The 16,742-nt window shown below is 61.5% G+C and overlaps 1 protein-coding gene across 5 annotated transcripts in view; it reads left to right on the top strand.

Moving 5' to 3' along the window:
* EEFSEC (eukaryotic elongation factor, selenocysteine-tRNA specific) overlaps positions 1-16,742 on the top strand; it is a 110,510-nt gene that overhangs the window by 32,615 nt on the left and 61,153 nt on the right. For all 5 annotated transcript variants that reach the window (XM_086368831.1, XM_086368833.1, XM_086368832.1 and 2 more), the window contains exon 2: positions 13,002-13,209. In XM_086368831.1, the coding sequence (XP_086224957.1) occupies positions 13,022-13,209 (188 nt within the window). In that variant the 5' untranslated portion in view covers positions 13,002-13,021. The remainder of the gene's footprint in view (positions 1-13,001; positions 13,210-16,742) is intronic.

Here is a 16,742-nt window from a genome sequence, read left to right as displayed (position 1 = left end):
TGGTGCTGGGCCGGGAGCCTCAGGGACCCGGAGCACATGTGCTGGGGCAGAGCCCCCTCCCCCGGCACCCAGCTGGCCGCTCTCCGCGTCAGGGTGCTGTGCTTTTTCTGGTTTGGGGCCTTCCCTGTGCCCTCCTTCCTAAGGAGGCCGGGACCCTCTCCCCTCCCGTCAGCCGAGGGGGCCTAGAGGCTCACAGAGGGAAGCGGGGAGGCTGCTGTGAAGGAGCTGGTGGTGGGCAGAGCAGCAGGCCCCGCCGGCCACTCCCTCGACTCACTACGGCTCCACGGGCCTCCGGGAGCCTGCCTGACTCGCCGCCTCGGGCCCTCGGTACCCGTGTAGGGGGTTCAGGGGGTCCGGGCCCCCCGAGGCGAGTGGTGTCTGCCGCACAGACCATCCCCTCGGCCTCCCGCTGTGCCCACAAAGCTTGGTAATGCTTCCTGGGAGTTGGTGTATGTGATTTTATTCCTCACCGGTTATTTTTTTTAAAGTCTCTCCCCGCCCCAGTCATTTATGTGTTTTGAGAATCTGATCCTCAAAATAGAGGAGAGGACGAGGGGGCAGTGGGGAGTCTGGTCGCGGAGGACGCCGCGCACGGGTGTCTGTTCTGCTGCGTCTCGCGGCCGCGCGGGCCTCGGTCGCTGCGTGTGGACCCTTCAGGTGCAGCTTGTGGGGTCTTGCTCCTTGAGCAGGGTCGAGCTCGGGCCCCCCGCACGGGGAGCTCAGAGTCTCAGCTGCTGGGCCCCCGGGCAGCCCCCACCTGTGAGCATCTGACATGGTGTCTTCCCTGCTGAGGACCTTGATCTGAATTTTCAGGGCGTGCTTTTGGAGTTCTGGGCCAGGAGTCTTGTCTCTGAACCACATGGGCTCTGGAGGCTCACGCAGCAGCTCCACGTGCCCCTCGTCCTGCCGGCCACCCTGCCCGCCCCGCCCAGAGGAGTGCGCCCGCCAGGTACGGAGCGCTCCCGGGGCTTCTGCCTGTGTTTCCTACTGCTCTTCAGAGCAGTCATCAGAGGGGACGGCCCCATCAGCAGGTGTGGGGGCAGTGGTGTGTGGACTGCGCAGCCTTATTGGAGTCCAACGAGGCATCCGGTCTCATCCTGGGATCCGGGACAGAGCCCCTGACACCTGGGAACGCCCGGTGGTCGTGGTCGACCCCTGGGCCTCGTCTGAGCTCTTGCTGGGGGAGATGGAGGCCAGCGGCATGACTGGGGACCAGCTCTGGGCCAGAGACAGCATCCTGACTGCCTGACCTCTGCCCCTGCCTGAGGTCAGGGGCAAGCGGACTGAGTTCAGTCCCGTGGCCAGGGTCTGAATCACTCACGCCCAAGGAGTGAGAGCCCAGCGGAAGTCTGGGCCCAGGGCTCCGCATGGCTTTGTAGCTGGTACAGAGGTTGATGGCAGGCGAGGTGCCCTGAGCCCTAGGGGAGGCGGGGGCGTGTGTGTCCCGCGCGTCTCTTCCTCAGCTGTCCGGGTTTGTGTCCTGCATGGTAGCATTGTAATCGGCCGCCAGCCCTGGGTTCTGTTCTCAGAGACCTTGCCCTGGGGCGGGGGTGACCGGGGCCTGACCCCGAGACAGCCTGGCGTCGAGGAGCCCTGGTGGATGCTGCGGGGCGTCATCTCCCTCCCTGGGTCTTTGCACAGGGTGCTGTGCCCCGTCACTCCCGGCTTGAGTCTGAGAGCTCGCTGCCTGGGTGTAAGAGGCTGCAGAGTGGGCTCTGACTCGTGGGTGTAGGGGCCAGGTTCGAGGAGACACTCAGGACCAGGGCCCAGGGTCGGGGAGACGCTCAGGACCGGGGTGCAGGGGCGGGGAGATGCTCAGGACCGGGGCCAGGGGAGACACTCAGGACCAGAGCCCAGGGGCAAGGAGATGCTCAGGACCGGAGCCCAGGGGCAGGGAGACGCTCAGGACCAGGGCCTAGGGGAGACGCTCAGGACCGGGGCCAGGGGAGACACTCAGGACCAGAGCCCAGGGGCAAGGAGACGCTCAGGACCGGGGCGCAGGGTTGATGCTCAGGACCGGGGCGCAGGGGCAGGGAGATGCTCACGACTGGGGCGCAGGGGAGACACTCAGGACCGGGGCCCAGGGGAGACGCTCGGGTCTGGGGCTCAGGGGCCAGCCCCTGTGCCATGATCACAGAGTGGAGGTTGGTGGTCCTTGAAGGAGAGGTGCCCAGGGATTCTGTGCTGCTGACCACCGTCCGGAGTCCCTGCAGGAGGACACTGGAGTCCGTTGGGCCCTCCCCTCCTCCTCCTCCCTCCCCTCCCCTCCCCCTCCCCCTCCCCACCGCCCACCCCGGCCGCTGAACTCCCCTCTGCGGTGCTTGCTCAGCACAGACTTCGCTCTTGCTTTGATGTCCTTCACTGTGTTGACCTTATGGATCTGTGTGTCTGCCCACCGCACTGAGAGCTCCTTGAGGGCAGGGGTGGGCCACGCTGGGGGCTGTGTACAGAGCACAGAGGGGCCCAGTGTGGCTGGGGGGCAGCTTGGGAGGGAGGCGTCAGGGGAGAGGCCCCGGGGGGGAAGGCCGCTGCTCAGTCCCTCTGACTCTGTCCAGAAAAACGTCTGATTGTGTCTTGAACTCATTTTCGTTGCTTGCTTCAGTGGCCTCACTTGGCAGCTGAGGCCATATGCTAATTCCACCCTTTTCATGAAGGAATTCTGCTGATTTTACTGACTTTTTATGGTAGATTTCCCCCCCTTTCCTTCTTTTTTTTCTCCTGCTTCCCCAGTAAACAGATTCCTGAGACCACACTCTCAGGCTCTGCGACCCTGCACGCTCCGACCTTGTTCCCCGGGGCAGCCTGGCCAGCCTCACCCTCCCAGCCCTGCACCCGCGGTACCTTCTCTGCCTCAGGGCTCGCTGTGGCTGGGGCCCTGTTTCTGGAAGGGGCTGCCTGTGTCTGAGGCCACAGCACCAAGCACCGCCGCTCAGAGCTCTGAGAACGTGGCCCAGCCGTCTCAGTGCTCGGAGTGGGGGCCCCTTCCCTAGGGGGGGCAGCGGGGCCTGCGGCCTGGGCTGCTTGCTGCCCCGCCCGGAGTCTCAGCACGTCTCCCACGAGGCCCCACGAGGGCCCCTCCTCCCCGTCACTGGGGTCCCGGGGGTCTTCTCCCGAGGAGCGCAGCCTGTGCAGATCTGGCCCTGGTCCTTACTGCGCGCCGTCCTGCCTGGACGTGGCTGCCCACCCTGTGCCCTCCTCCCCTCGCGTTTCTGTTTCTGGCACATGGGCGCTCGGCGTGCCAGGGGGCATCACACCCCAGGCCAGGAGTCCGTCCACGGCTCACGGCGGGCTGCTCAGGGCCCTCACTGCCCCCCAGTCATCTGCGTTCCCTGCAGAGGGGCTTGCTCACCACCAGCTCCAAGTGGCGGGGGGCTGTGGGGGCACCGGGGGTCACAGGACACGGCTGTGCTGGGCATCATGGGCCCCCAGGAGCCCGGGGGAGGGCCGCCTGGTCCGGACGGGGCGGAGGCGTCTGGGCTGCAGTCCCCGCGTGAAGGGCCAAGCGGGTGCCCAGGTGCTGGGACGCGGGGCCGACAGCCGGGCTGGGGCTCATGGGGAGGCTGAGGCAGGGCTGGCCCCAGCGCCCTGCTCTCTGCCCCTCGGGGGGCTTGCGCCATCCCATGGTCTCACCCACTCAGGGGGCCCCATGCTTGTGGACCCAGGGCTGTGGGCTATGTGCCCGCCGCCGCAGCCACTCTGGGCCTCCGCCTGCAGGACTTGGGCTGAACGGGGCGCCTGGCCCTGTTGGACGCCAGCAGCAAGGATGGCGTCTGTCCTCAGGGACATGCCGGCCCGGGGCCGCCGAGGTTTCCACCTCGCTGTCCTGGGAGAACTGTCGTCTCGGGTCCCTCTCAGGCTCCCATGTCCCAGCACGCTGAGCTGGTGGGAGAACCTTGCCTGATGCTGGGGGGATGCCCGCCGGAGAGCGGCCAGCCATGAGGCTGCAGGGGGGACCTCGGTCTGGGGGGGGCCTGCGGAACTCCAGATGAGGCCTGCGGAGCCCCCCCTTCGGGGCCGGTGAGAGTTCGGGTCTCAGCTGAGTTTTAAGCCCCACTGTACCCTCTGGGGGGCCCGCCTGGGGACCGTGGAGGCCCTGCCCAGCTCCTCCAGGAGGAGCGCCCCCATCCTGGCACCTGCCCTCCTCCCGAGACCCAGGGCGGGAGGGCCCAGGGCTCAGCAGGATTCACCAGCCAAAGAAGTGGGCGTTTGCTCCGCGTCCTCCAGCCCCCTCTGGAGATGCTCCGCTGGGAGCTGCAGGCTGGCTTTGGCCAATAAACATGTTTTGTTTGGGCCATACAGTTTAAACATGTTTTTGGAATTGGTTGTCAACATTTAAAAGTTGGCACAGTTCATACAGTGGTCCAGATTTTTGGCTTCTTTTGAAAAATCAGAAGATCTGGCAACTCCAGGCCTGCATTCCTCTCTGGCCATGTGGGCTGGAGCCGAGGGGAGGCGTCCCCTGTAGCGCGGCCCCAGGAGTGACCGTGGCACCCTCTCGCTCCAGGTCGAGGCCCCCCCACGGGCTCAGCGGGCCTTCTAATTTGCCCACTGCCCCCACCTCGGGACGGGCGTTCGTCCAGGGCTGGGGTTGGCGAGGCTGGAACCTCGGGGTCAGCACCTGCCGTGCCAGGCCCGGGGCCCTGCAGGTGACGGTGAGCCCGGTGTGCGGGTGGGAGAGCGGGGCTCCGTGAGCAGGCCTCCCCGAGCAGGCAGGGAGGGCGCCGGGGGAGCCTGTGCGCCCCTACGTGCGGCGACCTGTGTCCGCAGGCCTTGCCCTCACTCCCGTCTGTGGGGAGGGGAGCACAGCCCAAAACCCGGGGACGTTTCTGCTTTGGGATCCCAGGCTGCGTCTTCAGGAGTAGTTATTCCCGGTGCCGCTTGAGGAGGATGCAGGCCGCGGGGCCCTGGGCCAGGCGGGGCTGGCTCTGCCTGGGGGCCCCCGCCGTGCACTGAGCCCCGGAAGCTGCTTTTCTGAGCCCCGGGTTTCTCTCATGGTGATGGGCTGTTGGCGTGCCTGACCAGCCGCGTGCAGACCTGTGGTCCGTGCAGCCGTGGTGCAGTGATGGGGCTTTCAGGCTCGTCCCCACGATGGGCCCCAGATTTGCAGAATTTTAGTGAAAAGCATGGACTTAAAAGTAGCACTTCCCCAGGCACGCGTGGGTGCGGGGAGGCCCTGGGTTGGGGGCTCCGCGTCCCGAGGGCGCCGTGAGGCACACACCTCACGATGCACTCGCAGCTCTCAGCGGCCTGCCCCCATCGTGGAGATGAAGAACCAGGCCCACTGTTTGGCTGGTGAGCGGAGCCAGGCTGCAGACTCGTCGCCACGGGGCCTGGCCACAACCCCACCCCGATCCCAGCGGGCCCTGCGCATCCAGGGTCCAGGCAGTGAAGGCTCAGGAGTTGTCTGTCCTGGGGATCCTTTCATTGCTGGCTTCTCAGCAGGTCCTGCGGGGAGCCGGCCTGGCTCACCCTACCGTCTGGTGCCCGCGGACCACGTGGCCCGGCCTGCTGGCTGAGGCTGTCCAGCCCAGACATCCCGGTGGTGAGGGCGCTGCCGGCTCACATTCCCACGTCCAGCCTCGGTGTCTGTCCACACGGAGCTCTCCCACCCATATTTGGCAATTTGTCTCTCTCCCCCGCCCCTCCGAGGTGTCTGCCAAAATCCTGTATAATTCGTGTCATCTCCCGAGCTGTTACAGTATATGAGGGCAGGGGATAATTTAGTTATTTTTGACAAAAGAGCCTTAGCAAAAGTCAAAAAGGAGGGGGGAGTTTTCATACTCACTGCATGAAATAGACAATATTTCCTGAAACAGGAGATACGAACCTCAAAGAATTTAAAATAAAACATTCATTTTATTATTTTTTTAAAGAAGGAAAAACGAGGAAAAAAAAAAAGCAGTATAGTCAGTCTTTTTATCCTAAGTACAGATGAAATTGATTAAACCTTAAAGACTGGCCTCCGCACACCCGGTTTATTAATTGAAGAATTTCCTCTTACCCAGAATGGGAAGTTCACGTTAAACCGAGCTGGCCCCTGAGTGGCAGTGACACTTGAGAGCCGAGCGTTCTCCACAATCCTATTTTCTCTTCGGTGCGAGAGGAAATCCTAAAATGGTTACAGGGAGGAGGAGGGGGAGCAGAAACCCCACATTTTAAGGAAGCCTTCTTTCATTTCCTTGTAAAGCATGAAATCAAATTATAGCTCATGGCCCACAATTATTTTATTTCTACATTTCAAATTCCATTTTCTGCTCCTTCTCGCTGCTCTTGAACAGGAGTCGTACTGTTGTGCAAAGTCAGCTAAAAAGATTACCCCAGGTAGGCGATGACACAGTAGCTGGGGGAAGCAAGCGCGGCCAGGACCGCTGGCTCGTGGTGGCCCTGGAGCCCGGCGTGCCTACATCTCTGCGTCCCCTGCGTCCCTCCGTCCCCCGCATCCCCCCCGTCCCCCGCGTCCCTCCGTCCCTTCCATCCCCTGCGTCCCTCTGTCCCCTGCGTCCCCCCCGTCCCCCACGTCCCCCCCATCCCCCGCATCCCCTGCGTCCCTCCATCCCCTCCGTCCCCCATGTCCCCTGCATACCCCACATCCCCCCGTCCCCCTGTCCTCCACGTCCCCTGCGCCCCTCCATCCCCTGCGCCCCTCCGTCCCCCACATCCCCTGCGCCCCTCCATCCCCCACATCCCTCCATCCCCCGCGCCCCTCCATCCCCCACATCCCCTGCATCCCCCACATCCCTCCGTCCCCCGCGCCCCTCCATCCCCCACGCCCCTCCGTCCCCCACATCCCTCCGTCCCCCGCGTCCCTCCGTCCCCCACGTCCCCCCGTCCCCCACGTCCCCTGCGTCACCTGCATACCCCACGTCCCCTCTGTCCTCCGCGTTCCCCCCATCCCCCGCATCCCCTGCGTCCCTCCGTCCCCCACAACCCCTGCATCCCCCGAGTCCCCTGCATCCCTCTGTCCCCCACAACCCCCATCCCCAGCGTCCCCTACGTCCTTCCGTCCCCTCTGTTGCCTCTGTCCCCTGCATCCTCTGCATCCCCTCCGTCCCCTGCGTCCCCTCCGTCTGGGAAGGCATGCCGGTCGACCCACTGCGGCCCTCTGCTCCAAGGAGACAGAGACCACCTTCTATTGCGGTGCTGCTCTCCGAGGAGGGCGCCACGGGCCATGTGTTGCTCTGTCCCGGGCGTCCAGGGCAGCTGGGGAGACAGAGGCAGGGAGAAGGTGTGAGCCCAGCGCCTGCTTAACACCCCTGCCTGGAGAGGTTGAAGGTCACGCCTTTTCCGACTGTCATCAGCCCTCGTTCTGTTGCAGGGAGACAGCCGGTTAGGGCCAGCGTGCCCTTTGCGCACTCTTGCCGACCCCCTCGTGCACAGCAGGCCTGGGGCTCACAGCGTCGCCTCAAGTCTCAGCAGACCACTGTGCAGGGCCGTGTTTCGCTTTGTCGTTTATCTTCCCCATTAGCTGCTTGTTCTTGTGGTGCTCTGGGCCTCTGTTGGCGCGCTCAGGCTCTCTAGCTGCGGCGCGCGGCTTCTGGTCGTGGCGCAGGCTCCCGGCACGTGGGCTTCGGTGCTCGTGGCGTGTGCACTTAGGCTCTCTCTAGCTGCGGCGCGCGGCTTCTAGTCGTGGCGCAGGCTCCCGGCGCGTGGGCTTCAGTGCTCGTGGCGTGCGCACTTGGTTGCTCTGCTGCGCGTGGGGTCCTCCCAGAAGGACAGACAGTGAAGTCACTCAGCCGCATCCGACTCCTCGCAACCCCATGGACTGTAGCCCACCAGGCTCCTCCGTTCATGGGATTCTCCAGGCAAGAATACTGGAGTGGGCTGCCATTTCCTTTTCCAGGGGATCTTCCCGACCCAGGGGTCGAACCCAGGTCTCCCGCATTGCAGGCAGACGCTTTACCGCCTGAGCCACCAGGGAGACCCCAGACCAGAGATCAAGCGTGTGTCCCTTGCATTGCAGGGCAGATTCTTAGCCACTGGACTGCCAGGGAAGCCCAGTTAACTTCCCCTTACCAGGAGTTTAATGCATTTACTGTCACGTAAAGGGGAAGTGAAGGCGCTCAGTCGTGTCCGACTCTGTGGCCCCATGGACTGTGGCCTACCAGGCTCCTCCGTCCCCGAGATTTTCCAGGCAAGAGTACTGGAGTGGGGTGCCATTGCGTTCTCCAGGGGATCTTCCCGACCCAGGGATCGAACCCGGGTCTCCCGCATTACAGGCAGATGCTTTACCCTCTGGCCGCCAGGGAAGCACCAGGGAAGCCATGTAAAGTTGTATTTAATATAAGTGCATTTGAGTTCCAAAAAAAGGACTGGCTTTAAACACACGTAAGTCCCAGTACTGGTGGCAGTGTCTGTGGGTGGGGCACCGGGTGACTCGGACGCCCCCCTGACGCAGGCTCGCCTGCTCTCCAGACCTCCCTCTGTGCCCCATCTTTATCAGCCCTGGCTCTAGAAGTTCTCTTAAAGGTCTACCCTCAAAGACTCTCTTAAAGAGGCTTTCATGCTTCCATTTAAGATCCCGTCAACCACACGGCCTGTCCTTCTGAACAGGGACCAGCCCCAGTCCAGCTGCGTCCCCCACAGTCCTCTCCTGCCTGGACCCCAGAATCAGAGCGGCCCCGTGGTTCCCCCCCACCCTCACTGGAGCCCCCCTGCCCCCACTGGAGCCCAGAGTCGGGGCAGCCCCATGGCGTCTCTCCCCACATCTGCACTGGATTCCAAAATCAGGGCGGCCCCGTGTTCCCCCCCCTGCCCGCACTGGACCCCGGAATCGGGGCGGCCCTGTGGTTCCCCCCCGCCCCACTGCACCCCAGAATTGAGGCGGCCCGTGTTTCCTCCCCCCGCCCCCACTGGACCCCAGAGTCGGGGCGGCCCCGGGCGTCTATCTCCCCGCCCCCACTGGACCCCAGAGTCAGAGTGGCCCCATGGTCCCCCCTGCCCCCACCGGACCCCAGAGTCGAGGCGGCCCCGGGCGTCTCTCCCGCCTCCCGCCCTGCCTCCACTGTGAGTCCTGCTCCCCTGCCCAGCCCCTCCCTCCTGCGCTGCGGCTCACAGACTGGGGCCTGGTTTTCCGTCTGTGTTCACAGCCTTCAGCACAGGCTTGAGCTGGGGCAGAGCTTAATCAGTCTGTGGGCCTGAGTGGGCAGACGGCGGCCTCCCCAGCCTCCCCTTGGTTGACCAGGAGTGTGGTCCTGACGGTGGGGGTCTGCTCCCTGCTGTCTGCAGAGCCGCCAAGTGCCTTGCCATGGCTGGGGCTGCGAGGGGAGGCTCGAGTTGTCCACCCCCGCCCAGCCGCCTCTGCTGCCTCCTGGGATCCTCGGGATGGGAGAGGAGACTGCCAGGCCCAGAGGGGCTGTTGCAGATGGGACCCGGACGCTCAGCTTCGTCCACAGCCTCCCTCCGGCGCCGCACACCGCCTCCACAGTAGGCGCTCGGCACGGCCAACACCAGGGCCTTCTGAGGGGTCCCGGGGTCACAGCGGCTCGAGGGGCCCCGCTGGAAGCCGGGTCAGAGCCAGGAGCCACCCGCGCCTGGCACCAGCCCCGGTCACTCTGTTTCTTCCCCGCACTTTGATCCGGGGACGGGAAGTGACATAACTGACCCGTCTTGTCTTTCTCTCAATCCCCAGTATTTCCACAGAATGAAGCAAACAGTGTCCTTTCCGATTCCCATGAACCCAGGGTAGGAAATCACTCTGAGTCTGCGGGGCCAGAAGGAGCGAGTGGGTGGGGAGCACCAGTCCCCCTAGCCGCTCACAAGTGCCCCTCTATGTTAGTCGGCCTATCAGCGCTTCCCATCTGCTGTTGCGACTGCAGAGTCCTTCAAAGGTTTGCAGAGCAATTAGAGCAGGGCTGAAGTCTCTCAGTACTTTGAAAAATCACAATTTCCAATTCCATAGATTATATATCTTAATCGTTTCGGAAATAAAAGTAAGGAAAACAAAGATCAGCATTTAACATGTTTTCTGTGAGATGAAATTTTCCTTCTGGGACGAAGAGGGGGTAATGTTGTTTGCGGGGGGGAAGTTTTCAACGGGAGAAACTGAATATAAAATGTTAACCATTTTAGCAAAACCAGATCATTAACCCAAGTTTGAGTTTTAATCAAAAGCTATGGGCATCCTAAATAAGAAGTAATATTGAATTGAAAACAAAGAAAAAACTTTAACTGGTGATGTTAAATATTCAAGAAAGGGTGTAGGTGCCCAACAATCCACGGTGTAAAACTGCAGTGGAAGCCAGCGTCCTGCCACCATCAGGAGCGTTTCCCAGCACAGCGAGTGCCTCTGCGCACAGGGAGCCTCGGGTGGAGTCACTGGACGGCAGCGAGGTTGCAGAAGGTGCCTTGTGAGGGGCTGTGGGAAGCGCCTCAGGCGCGGGAACCCTAGGACATGCACTGCTGGGATGGTTCTTCCATGGCGGGCAAGGGAGAAGAGTCCCAGCCACGTGGAATGGTTCTGAGCAGCGTCTGGGAGGCCCTTCACAGGGCCCCTGGCGAGTGCCAGCCCGTGGCCGGGAGCAGTGTATGCCCCGGTGGGCAGGAGATCTGGACTGTTTGAACCTGGCCTGCAAAGGGGGCTCCCTCCTGCGCGCTCACACACACACACACACACACACATATCCTGCCCAGCGAGGGGCCACAGCGGTTCAAACAGATCCTGTCAGTTACGCGCTGACCCTGCGTCCGGTAGACCCAGTGTGCCGCCGGACCCACAGGAGCCCCGGAGCGGCCGCCGGCCCCAGGCACAGACCCCCGGGGAAGGACGCTGCTCAGCCCACACGGACTGCCCACACTCGGCCTGAGGAGGGTGGGGTAGAATCTTTGAGAGTCAGCGGTTGTGACCACCCCGGGCCTACCTCTGATGCGGCCGAGGAGCCATACAGCTGGGCCCATGGCTGCCAGTTGCCCCAGCCTGGCGTCTGTGCTGGCGGCCCGGCTCCTGACCGCACGTGCACCTGTGAGTCCTGCCTGCTGCGCGCCAGCTCTGATCCTCAGCTCGGCCCCGCAAGGAGGAGACCCCCTTCCCACAGGCGGGAGGCGGAGGTCCGGGCACAGGACACCAGGAAGCAGAGCCACGGCTCGAGCTCGCAGCTGTCTGAGTCCAAACGTCCACTCTTTCCATCACCAGCTGCCTGCTGGCCAGGGCCTGCATTCCTGAGTCTCTGGGCCCCTGCAGCGTCCCGGAGAGCAGATGGGCCAGGCTTCTCCGAGGAAGCCAAGAGGATCGGGAGAGGACAGGGAGCAGTGGCAAGCTGCCAGCGTCCTCGGGACGACCTGGGCTGAGCACCGTCCCTGGGGGCGCGGGGCCACTCACTCACCACCCCCTGAAGAGCCCGGGAGGACGACAGGGCCATGTCAGCAGAGGAGGAACAACAAAGCCAGCCGTGTCGGAGACGAGAGAAAAGTAAACAGCTGAGGACGAGACAGCAGACAAAGAGAGGTGCTGGGCCCCTGCCAAGAGGAGGAAGAGCCGGGAGCCAGCGGATGCGGGAGCCTCGCGACACGGCACCCGCGGGGCTGGGGGCAGGCCGCCGGGGACGCGGGTCCCGGCTGCAGGGTCCCCGTGTGTGCCTCTCCTCTCCGAGTCTCACTGTCCGGGTCTGCAAAGGAGAGAGAGCATGTTACTGTGACTCGGGGACGGTGGGTCGCCGTCCAGATAACACTCAGGTTAGGTCTCCACCTTCGTTTTAGGCCAGGATGACTTCCTGGGTCAGTCTGAGGCACACTTGTAAGCATGTGTGCGTGCACGTTTGGCTGTGTCGAGCTCGGCCGTGTCTTTGAGGTCTTGGCGGCCCTTCCGTTGCAGCATGCGGCCCTCTGGTTGCGGCACTCGGGCTCAGTGGCTCTGCGGCACGTGGGATCTGAGTCCCCCAACTAGGGACCGAGCCCACGCTGCCTGCACTGCAGGGTGGATTCTTAACCGCTGGACTGCCAGTGAAGTCTCTGAAGCATAGACGTTTAAAGCTGTAAAAGGACTGGAAGAAAACACATGAAAAATACATATAGTCTTAAAAGTAAAAAATACCCAGGTGACATACGAAGCGCAGAAACAAAAGGGGAAAAAGGAAAGACTGACCATTTCCACATAAAAGGGGAACATTTCTGCACGGAGAGGAAAGATTCATAAAAGCTAAAGGTGATTCAGGAGAGAGGCCTGGAATGCGACTTCCCCACCCAGGATGGCTTCTCAGTGTTTACAGCGTCTCTCTAAATCGGCAACAAAGAGGAAACAGTGTCAGCCCGGCCCTTGCAGGTGCCCCCAGCCCCTCCTCTGGGCTCAGCAGGGTTAAACTGTCTTTAAATTGGCAACAGAGTAAGAATCCAATCTGAAGGGGAAACAGTGTCCATCTATGTCCCACCCTCCCTGAGGGGGCGGCCAGGCAGTGCCAGTGCACACCTAGCAGAGGCGCTGAGTGTCCCGGGAAAACAGGCAGGGAAAGAAGGCCGGGACGGAGTGGGAGGCAGGGGCGCTGCAGCCCTAGTCTGGCTGTCAGTTGGGTCCCAGTGACGGCAGACTCAGAGCCAGGGCTCGGAGAGGCTGGGCAGGGGCCGGGGCAGAGACCCCACAGGATGGTGGGGGTCCACGGCCCAGCTTGGAGGCTGGAGGCTGCGGGGCCGTCAGACAGCAGGCAGGGCAGAGCCGCGGAAGGCAAGCAGCTCGCGTTGGAGGTAGAGGCCCTGCGCACCAGCATCAGGAATAAGCAGCTTGAGGCTGCGTGGAGGTTCTGGTTTTCACCTGGTGGGTTGACAAAATCACACTGCCCACAGCCAAAGGGCGGCCGGGAGCAAGTCCTCCAGCTGCCAGGCCGCTGTGCAAACAGGCTCCTGGAGTGCCCAGCGAGCCTGCCTGGCTGCCCGTTTAGAGATGAGGACCCAGTTATAGAGCCGGGAGGGGCCAGCATTCCCGGTCAGGTGACCCCGCACCCAGCTCTTGGGGCTGCGGTCGCCACTCGCCCCCTCAGCCGCCCCTGCCCCTCTGACCTCGTCCTCTCTTCCCCCAGGGGCCCAGATCATCGATCTGATGATGCTGGTCATCGACGTGACCAAGGGGATGCAGACCCAGTCGGCCGAGTGCCTCGTGATCGGGCAGATTGCCTGCCAGAAGCTGGTCGTGGTGCTGAACAAGACCGACCTCCTGCCCGAAGGGAAGAAACAGGCGGCGATCGACAGGATGACGAAGAAGATGCAGAAGACCCTGGAGAGCACCAAGTAGGTCTGCCGGCACGGGGTGCCGGGGCGCCGGCTGCCGTCCGGGGTAGAGGCCGCGGTGCTCGTGCCAGAGGACAGGAGCCCGCGCGGAGGCTTCCTGACGGGCGCGGCGCGTGGCTCCGTCAGTGCCCTGTACGGGGCCCCAGGCCGCCTCGTCTCGCTGGCCCGCCGCTGCGGCTGTGTCCTGGGGCAGCGGTCAGAGCCGGGCACCGGCCCACGAGGGAGAGTCCAGGGATCACACGGCCTGAAAGGGCCCCAAGGCCCCCCTCCCCCCTGCCACCAACCTGAGACCCTGTGGGTGAGGACTCAGTCCTGCCTGCTCACTGCCTGCTCAGCTGAGACCTGGTTATTGGAAGGGGGGCAGGTTTGGGTGATGGCTGGACATAACCGTCACAGAGGCTTACGGAGTTGGATGGACAGACGGACAGGTGGATGGAGGGGTGATGGACAAAGGCTGGATCACAGGGCCCTCTGGAGTATTTCATGCCAAGGGGTTTACGATTCTGTCCTGTGGGAAGTGGGGAGTCGTTGACTTTTGTGCAGGGGAGTACCTGAGAGAGGCAGGCTGTGGTGGGGAGGGTCCCAGAGACAGGGGAGAGCCCTGGGAGAGGGCGGCCAGGCGGCCTGAGCAGGGGCCGATGGCCTCGTCCCGCGCCGGCTGCTGGTCTCAGGGTCCGGGGGCAGGAGGGGTCGGGGACCGTGGGGCAGAAAGCTCCCGGGTGCTCGGCGGCCACGGAGGCGGGAGCAGAAGACGCCCACGGAGCGCGGGTGTCTGCACGCCCGGCTGTGTCCTCGGCCCCCTCGCGGCCAGCACCCTCTGATCAGGATGGACCCGCGGCCGCCGCCTGCCCCACGGCCCCCGACCCCGTCAGCCTCAGCCGCTGCTCCTCCCGCCTGGGGGCGCACAGTGGGAGCGGTTTTGTCTCCCCGTCACAGAGATGGATATGCTCTCCCCTCTACGGTGCTTTTCTCGGCTCTAACACCTGCAGCTCTCACTCAGAATTCTCCGGTTGGTTAAATTAAAGCTTCAGCCCCGAGAATGGGCCAAATGTGTCATAAAAGATTTCCCAGCGCTGCCTTTTGTTGCAAAATTCATCAATCCGATAAAATCGACACAGTTAGATAAGTGTTGCATAAGAATTCAGACTTTGTTATTCCCAGTGGAAGTGGATGTGAGACTGTAAAAAGGAAGATAAAAAGTTGTATCTTCTTTCTAGTGAGTTATTTGATCTCCCTGCCGTTTTATTTACTTGTCAGAAAGGGGAGACCAGGTCCTGGGGCTCCTGTACAGTGTCCGCATCGTTGGTTATAAACGAGGCCTTCTGGGAGGTGCTTAGGATGCTGCTAAGGGTCAATTAATACCAACCATTTAGATTAGGTAAATTTAAGGAAAATTCTCACGTACACCTTTCAATTACCCTTCCTATTTTAATTTATTGGGTGAAGGTCAGTCACAGCCTTTATTGCACATGCAGAGGAGACTGGCCTCTGAAGGGCCGCTGACACCTCAGCTCTCCTCGCGCAGCGCCTGGGGTTGGAGAGGCTCGGGTGCGCCTCCCAGGGCAACCATCTCGTGGGAAGAACTGAGCTGTTACCTCCACGCAGCTGAGAGCTCCCTTCAGTCCTTCTCAGGGGTCGTAGGGCTTCTCTGGTGGCTCAGCTGGTGAAGAATCCGCCCGTGATGTGGGAGACCTGGGTTCGATCCCTGGGTTGGGAAGATCCCCTGGAGAAGGGAACGGCTACCCACTCCAGTACTCTGGCCTGGAGAATCCCAGGGACTCCATGGGGTTGCAAAGAGTCGGACACGGCTGAGTGACTTTCACTTTCACTTTTCCTTTCCTTAAGGTCCCTTGTTAGGTAGATCCTCTGTAACAGCTGTTGCACACATGAAGCAGCTTTCTGTCTAGAAAGGAAAAATATGGACAGCCAACCATGTATGTATCAAAACCTAGAAAGTGGTAAAAACACGGTGCTTTATTTTTCCTATCCAAAGAGTAACTGAAAGAAACTTTGGAAAATAGCGGAAAGTTGTTATCTTGTAAAGTGAAGCCCCCAGAAGATTTCTCAAGAGCAGCGGCTGCTAATGTGTTTCACCCCGTTTCTGTCCTCTAACTGCGCCCTGCATCACCCCACCGTCTTCCACATTCAGAAGGTGCAGTAAGATGTGCATGGCACATTTGTGCATTTATCCATCTGTAAACACACGGTTGCGGCGTTGAATGCCTTCACAGAGCTGGGCCCCGTCACCGCTGCCTGCTTCATGGTCCCCGTAAACCCTGTCCCACTGACTGGTCACTGCTCGCCTCTGTCCCCTGGGCCCTGCTGGCCTCTGCTCTGCCTCTGTCTCTGGGAGCCTGACTGTTCTGGGACCTCATGGAAGTGGAATCAGGCTGCATGTGGCCTTCTGCCTGCCCCGCTTCAGTGAGCACAGGGCCCCAGGTCCGCCCGCGCTGGGGCGTGAGTCAGACTCACAGTCCTTATTTCTTAGGGCTTAGGCCGTGTCTTGCCTATCTGTTCCTCTCCTGATGGACGCGTGTTGTCTCCTCTTGGCTGTGGGCAGTGGCACTGCTAGGACCGTGGGGTGTGAGCCTGGGGCGGCCTGGCTTGCGTGGGGTGCATTCTCTCGGTGGCCCTCTGGGGGCCGCTGCGCCGTCTCCCACGAGCTGCGTGAGGCTCCAGTCTCTGCAGCCACGCCAGGAGGTGTGACGTGGCGCCTCGCTGGTCTTGGTTTGCCTTCCCTGGTGACTGCTGTGGAGACTCACGTGTGTGTTGGCTGTTGTCCGTCTTCTTTGGAGAAACGGCCATCAGATCCTTTGCCCGTTTTTTAATCAGGGGTTTGGTCCTTGAGCTGGAGGAGTTCTTTACATATTCTGAAGGCTGAGCCCACGTCAGACTTGTAAATGTTTTCTTCCATTCTGTAGGCTGTCTTTTACTTTCTTAATAGTATTCCTCGATGCACAAAAGTTTTTCATTTTGATGAAATCCAGTTTCTTTCTTGCTTGTTCTTTTTTGCCTGAGCTTCTGGTATCATATCCATGAAATCGTTGCCACATTCGATGTCACAAAGATTTTCCCAGTTTTCTTTTGCCTGAGAATTTTATTGTGTTCGTTCTTAAGTACAGGTCTGTCCTCGGTTGTCGGCTATCTCTTTGGTGTGGTCTAGTTAAAGGCTCGCCTCCATTCCTTTGCAGACGCCCAGCGTTCCCGGCAGCGTGTGTTTCCCTTCTGTCCTTTCACGTGTGGCTCCACAGGCCCCTGTCTGTCCCGGCCAGCGCTGTCCCCGCCTCAGTCCCCGCCCCCGTGTGGAAAGCTTGCATCAGGAGGCTAAGCCCTCCAACTTTCTGCTGCTGTTTCAAGATTGTTTTGACTTTGGGGTCTCCTTGCAATTCCCATCTGAATTTGAGGATCTCCTTTTCCATTTCAGCACAGAATGGTGGTTGCAATTGTAACAGGGACTGTACTGAATCTGCAGATGGGTTTAGGTAGAATGGACACCTTAACAGGAGTAAGTCTTCCAGTTCGTTGACACGAAT

This window comes from Bos grunniens, chromosome 22, assembly GCF_055505025.1.
Source record: "Bos grunniens cultivar Pamir isolate PY7600 chromosome 22, Bosgru_T2T1.0, whole genome shotgun sequence".
NCBI classification, from domain to species: domain Eukaryota; kingdom Metazoa; phylum Chordata; class Mammalia; order Artiodactyla; family Bovidae; genus Bos; species Bos grunniens.
The sequence above is the reverse complement of the archived record's forward strand: the minus strand, read 5'-3'. Positions and strand labels throughout refer to the sequence as shown.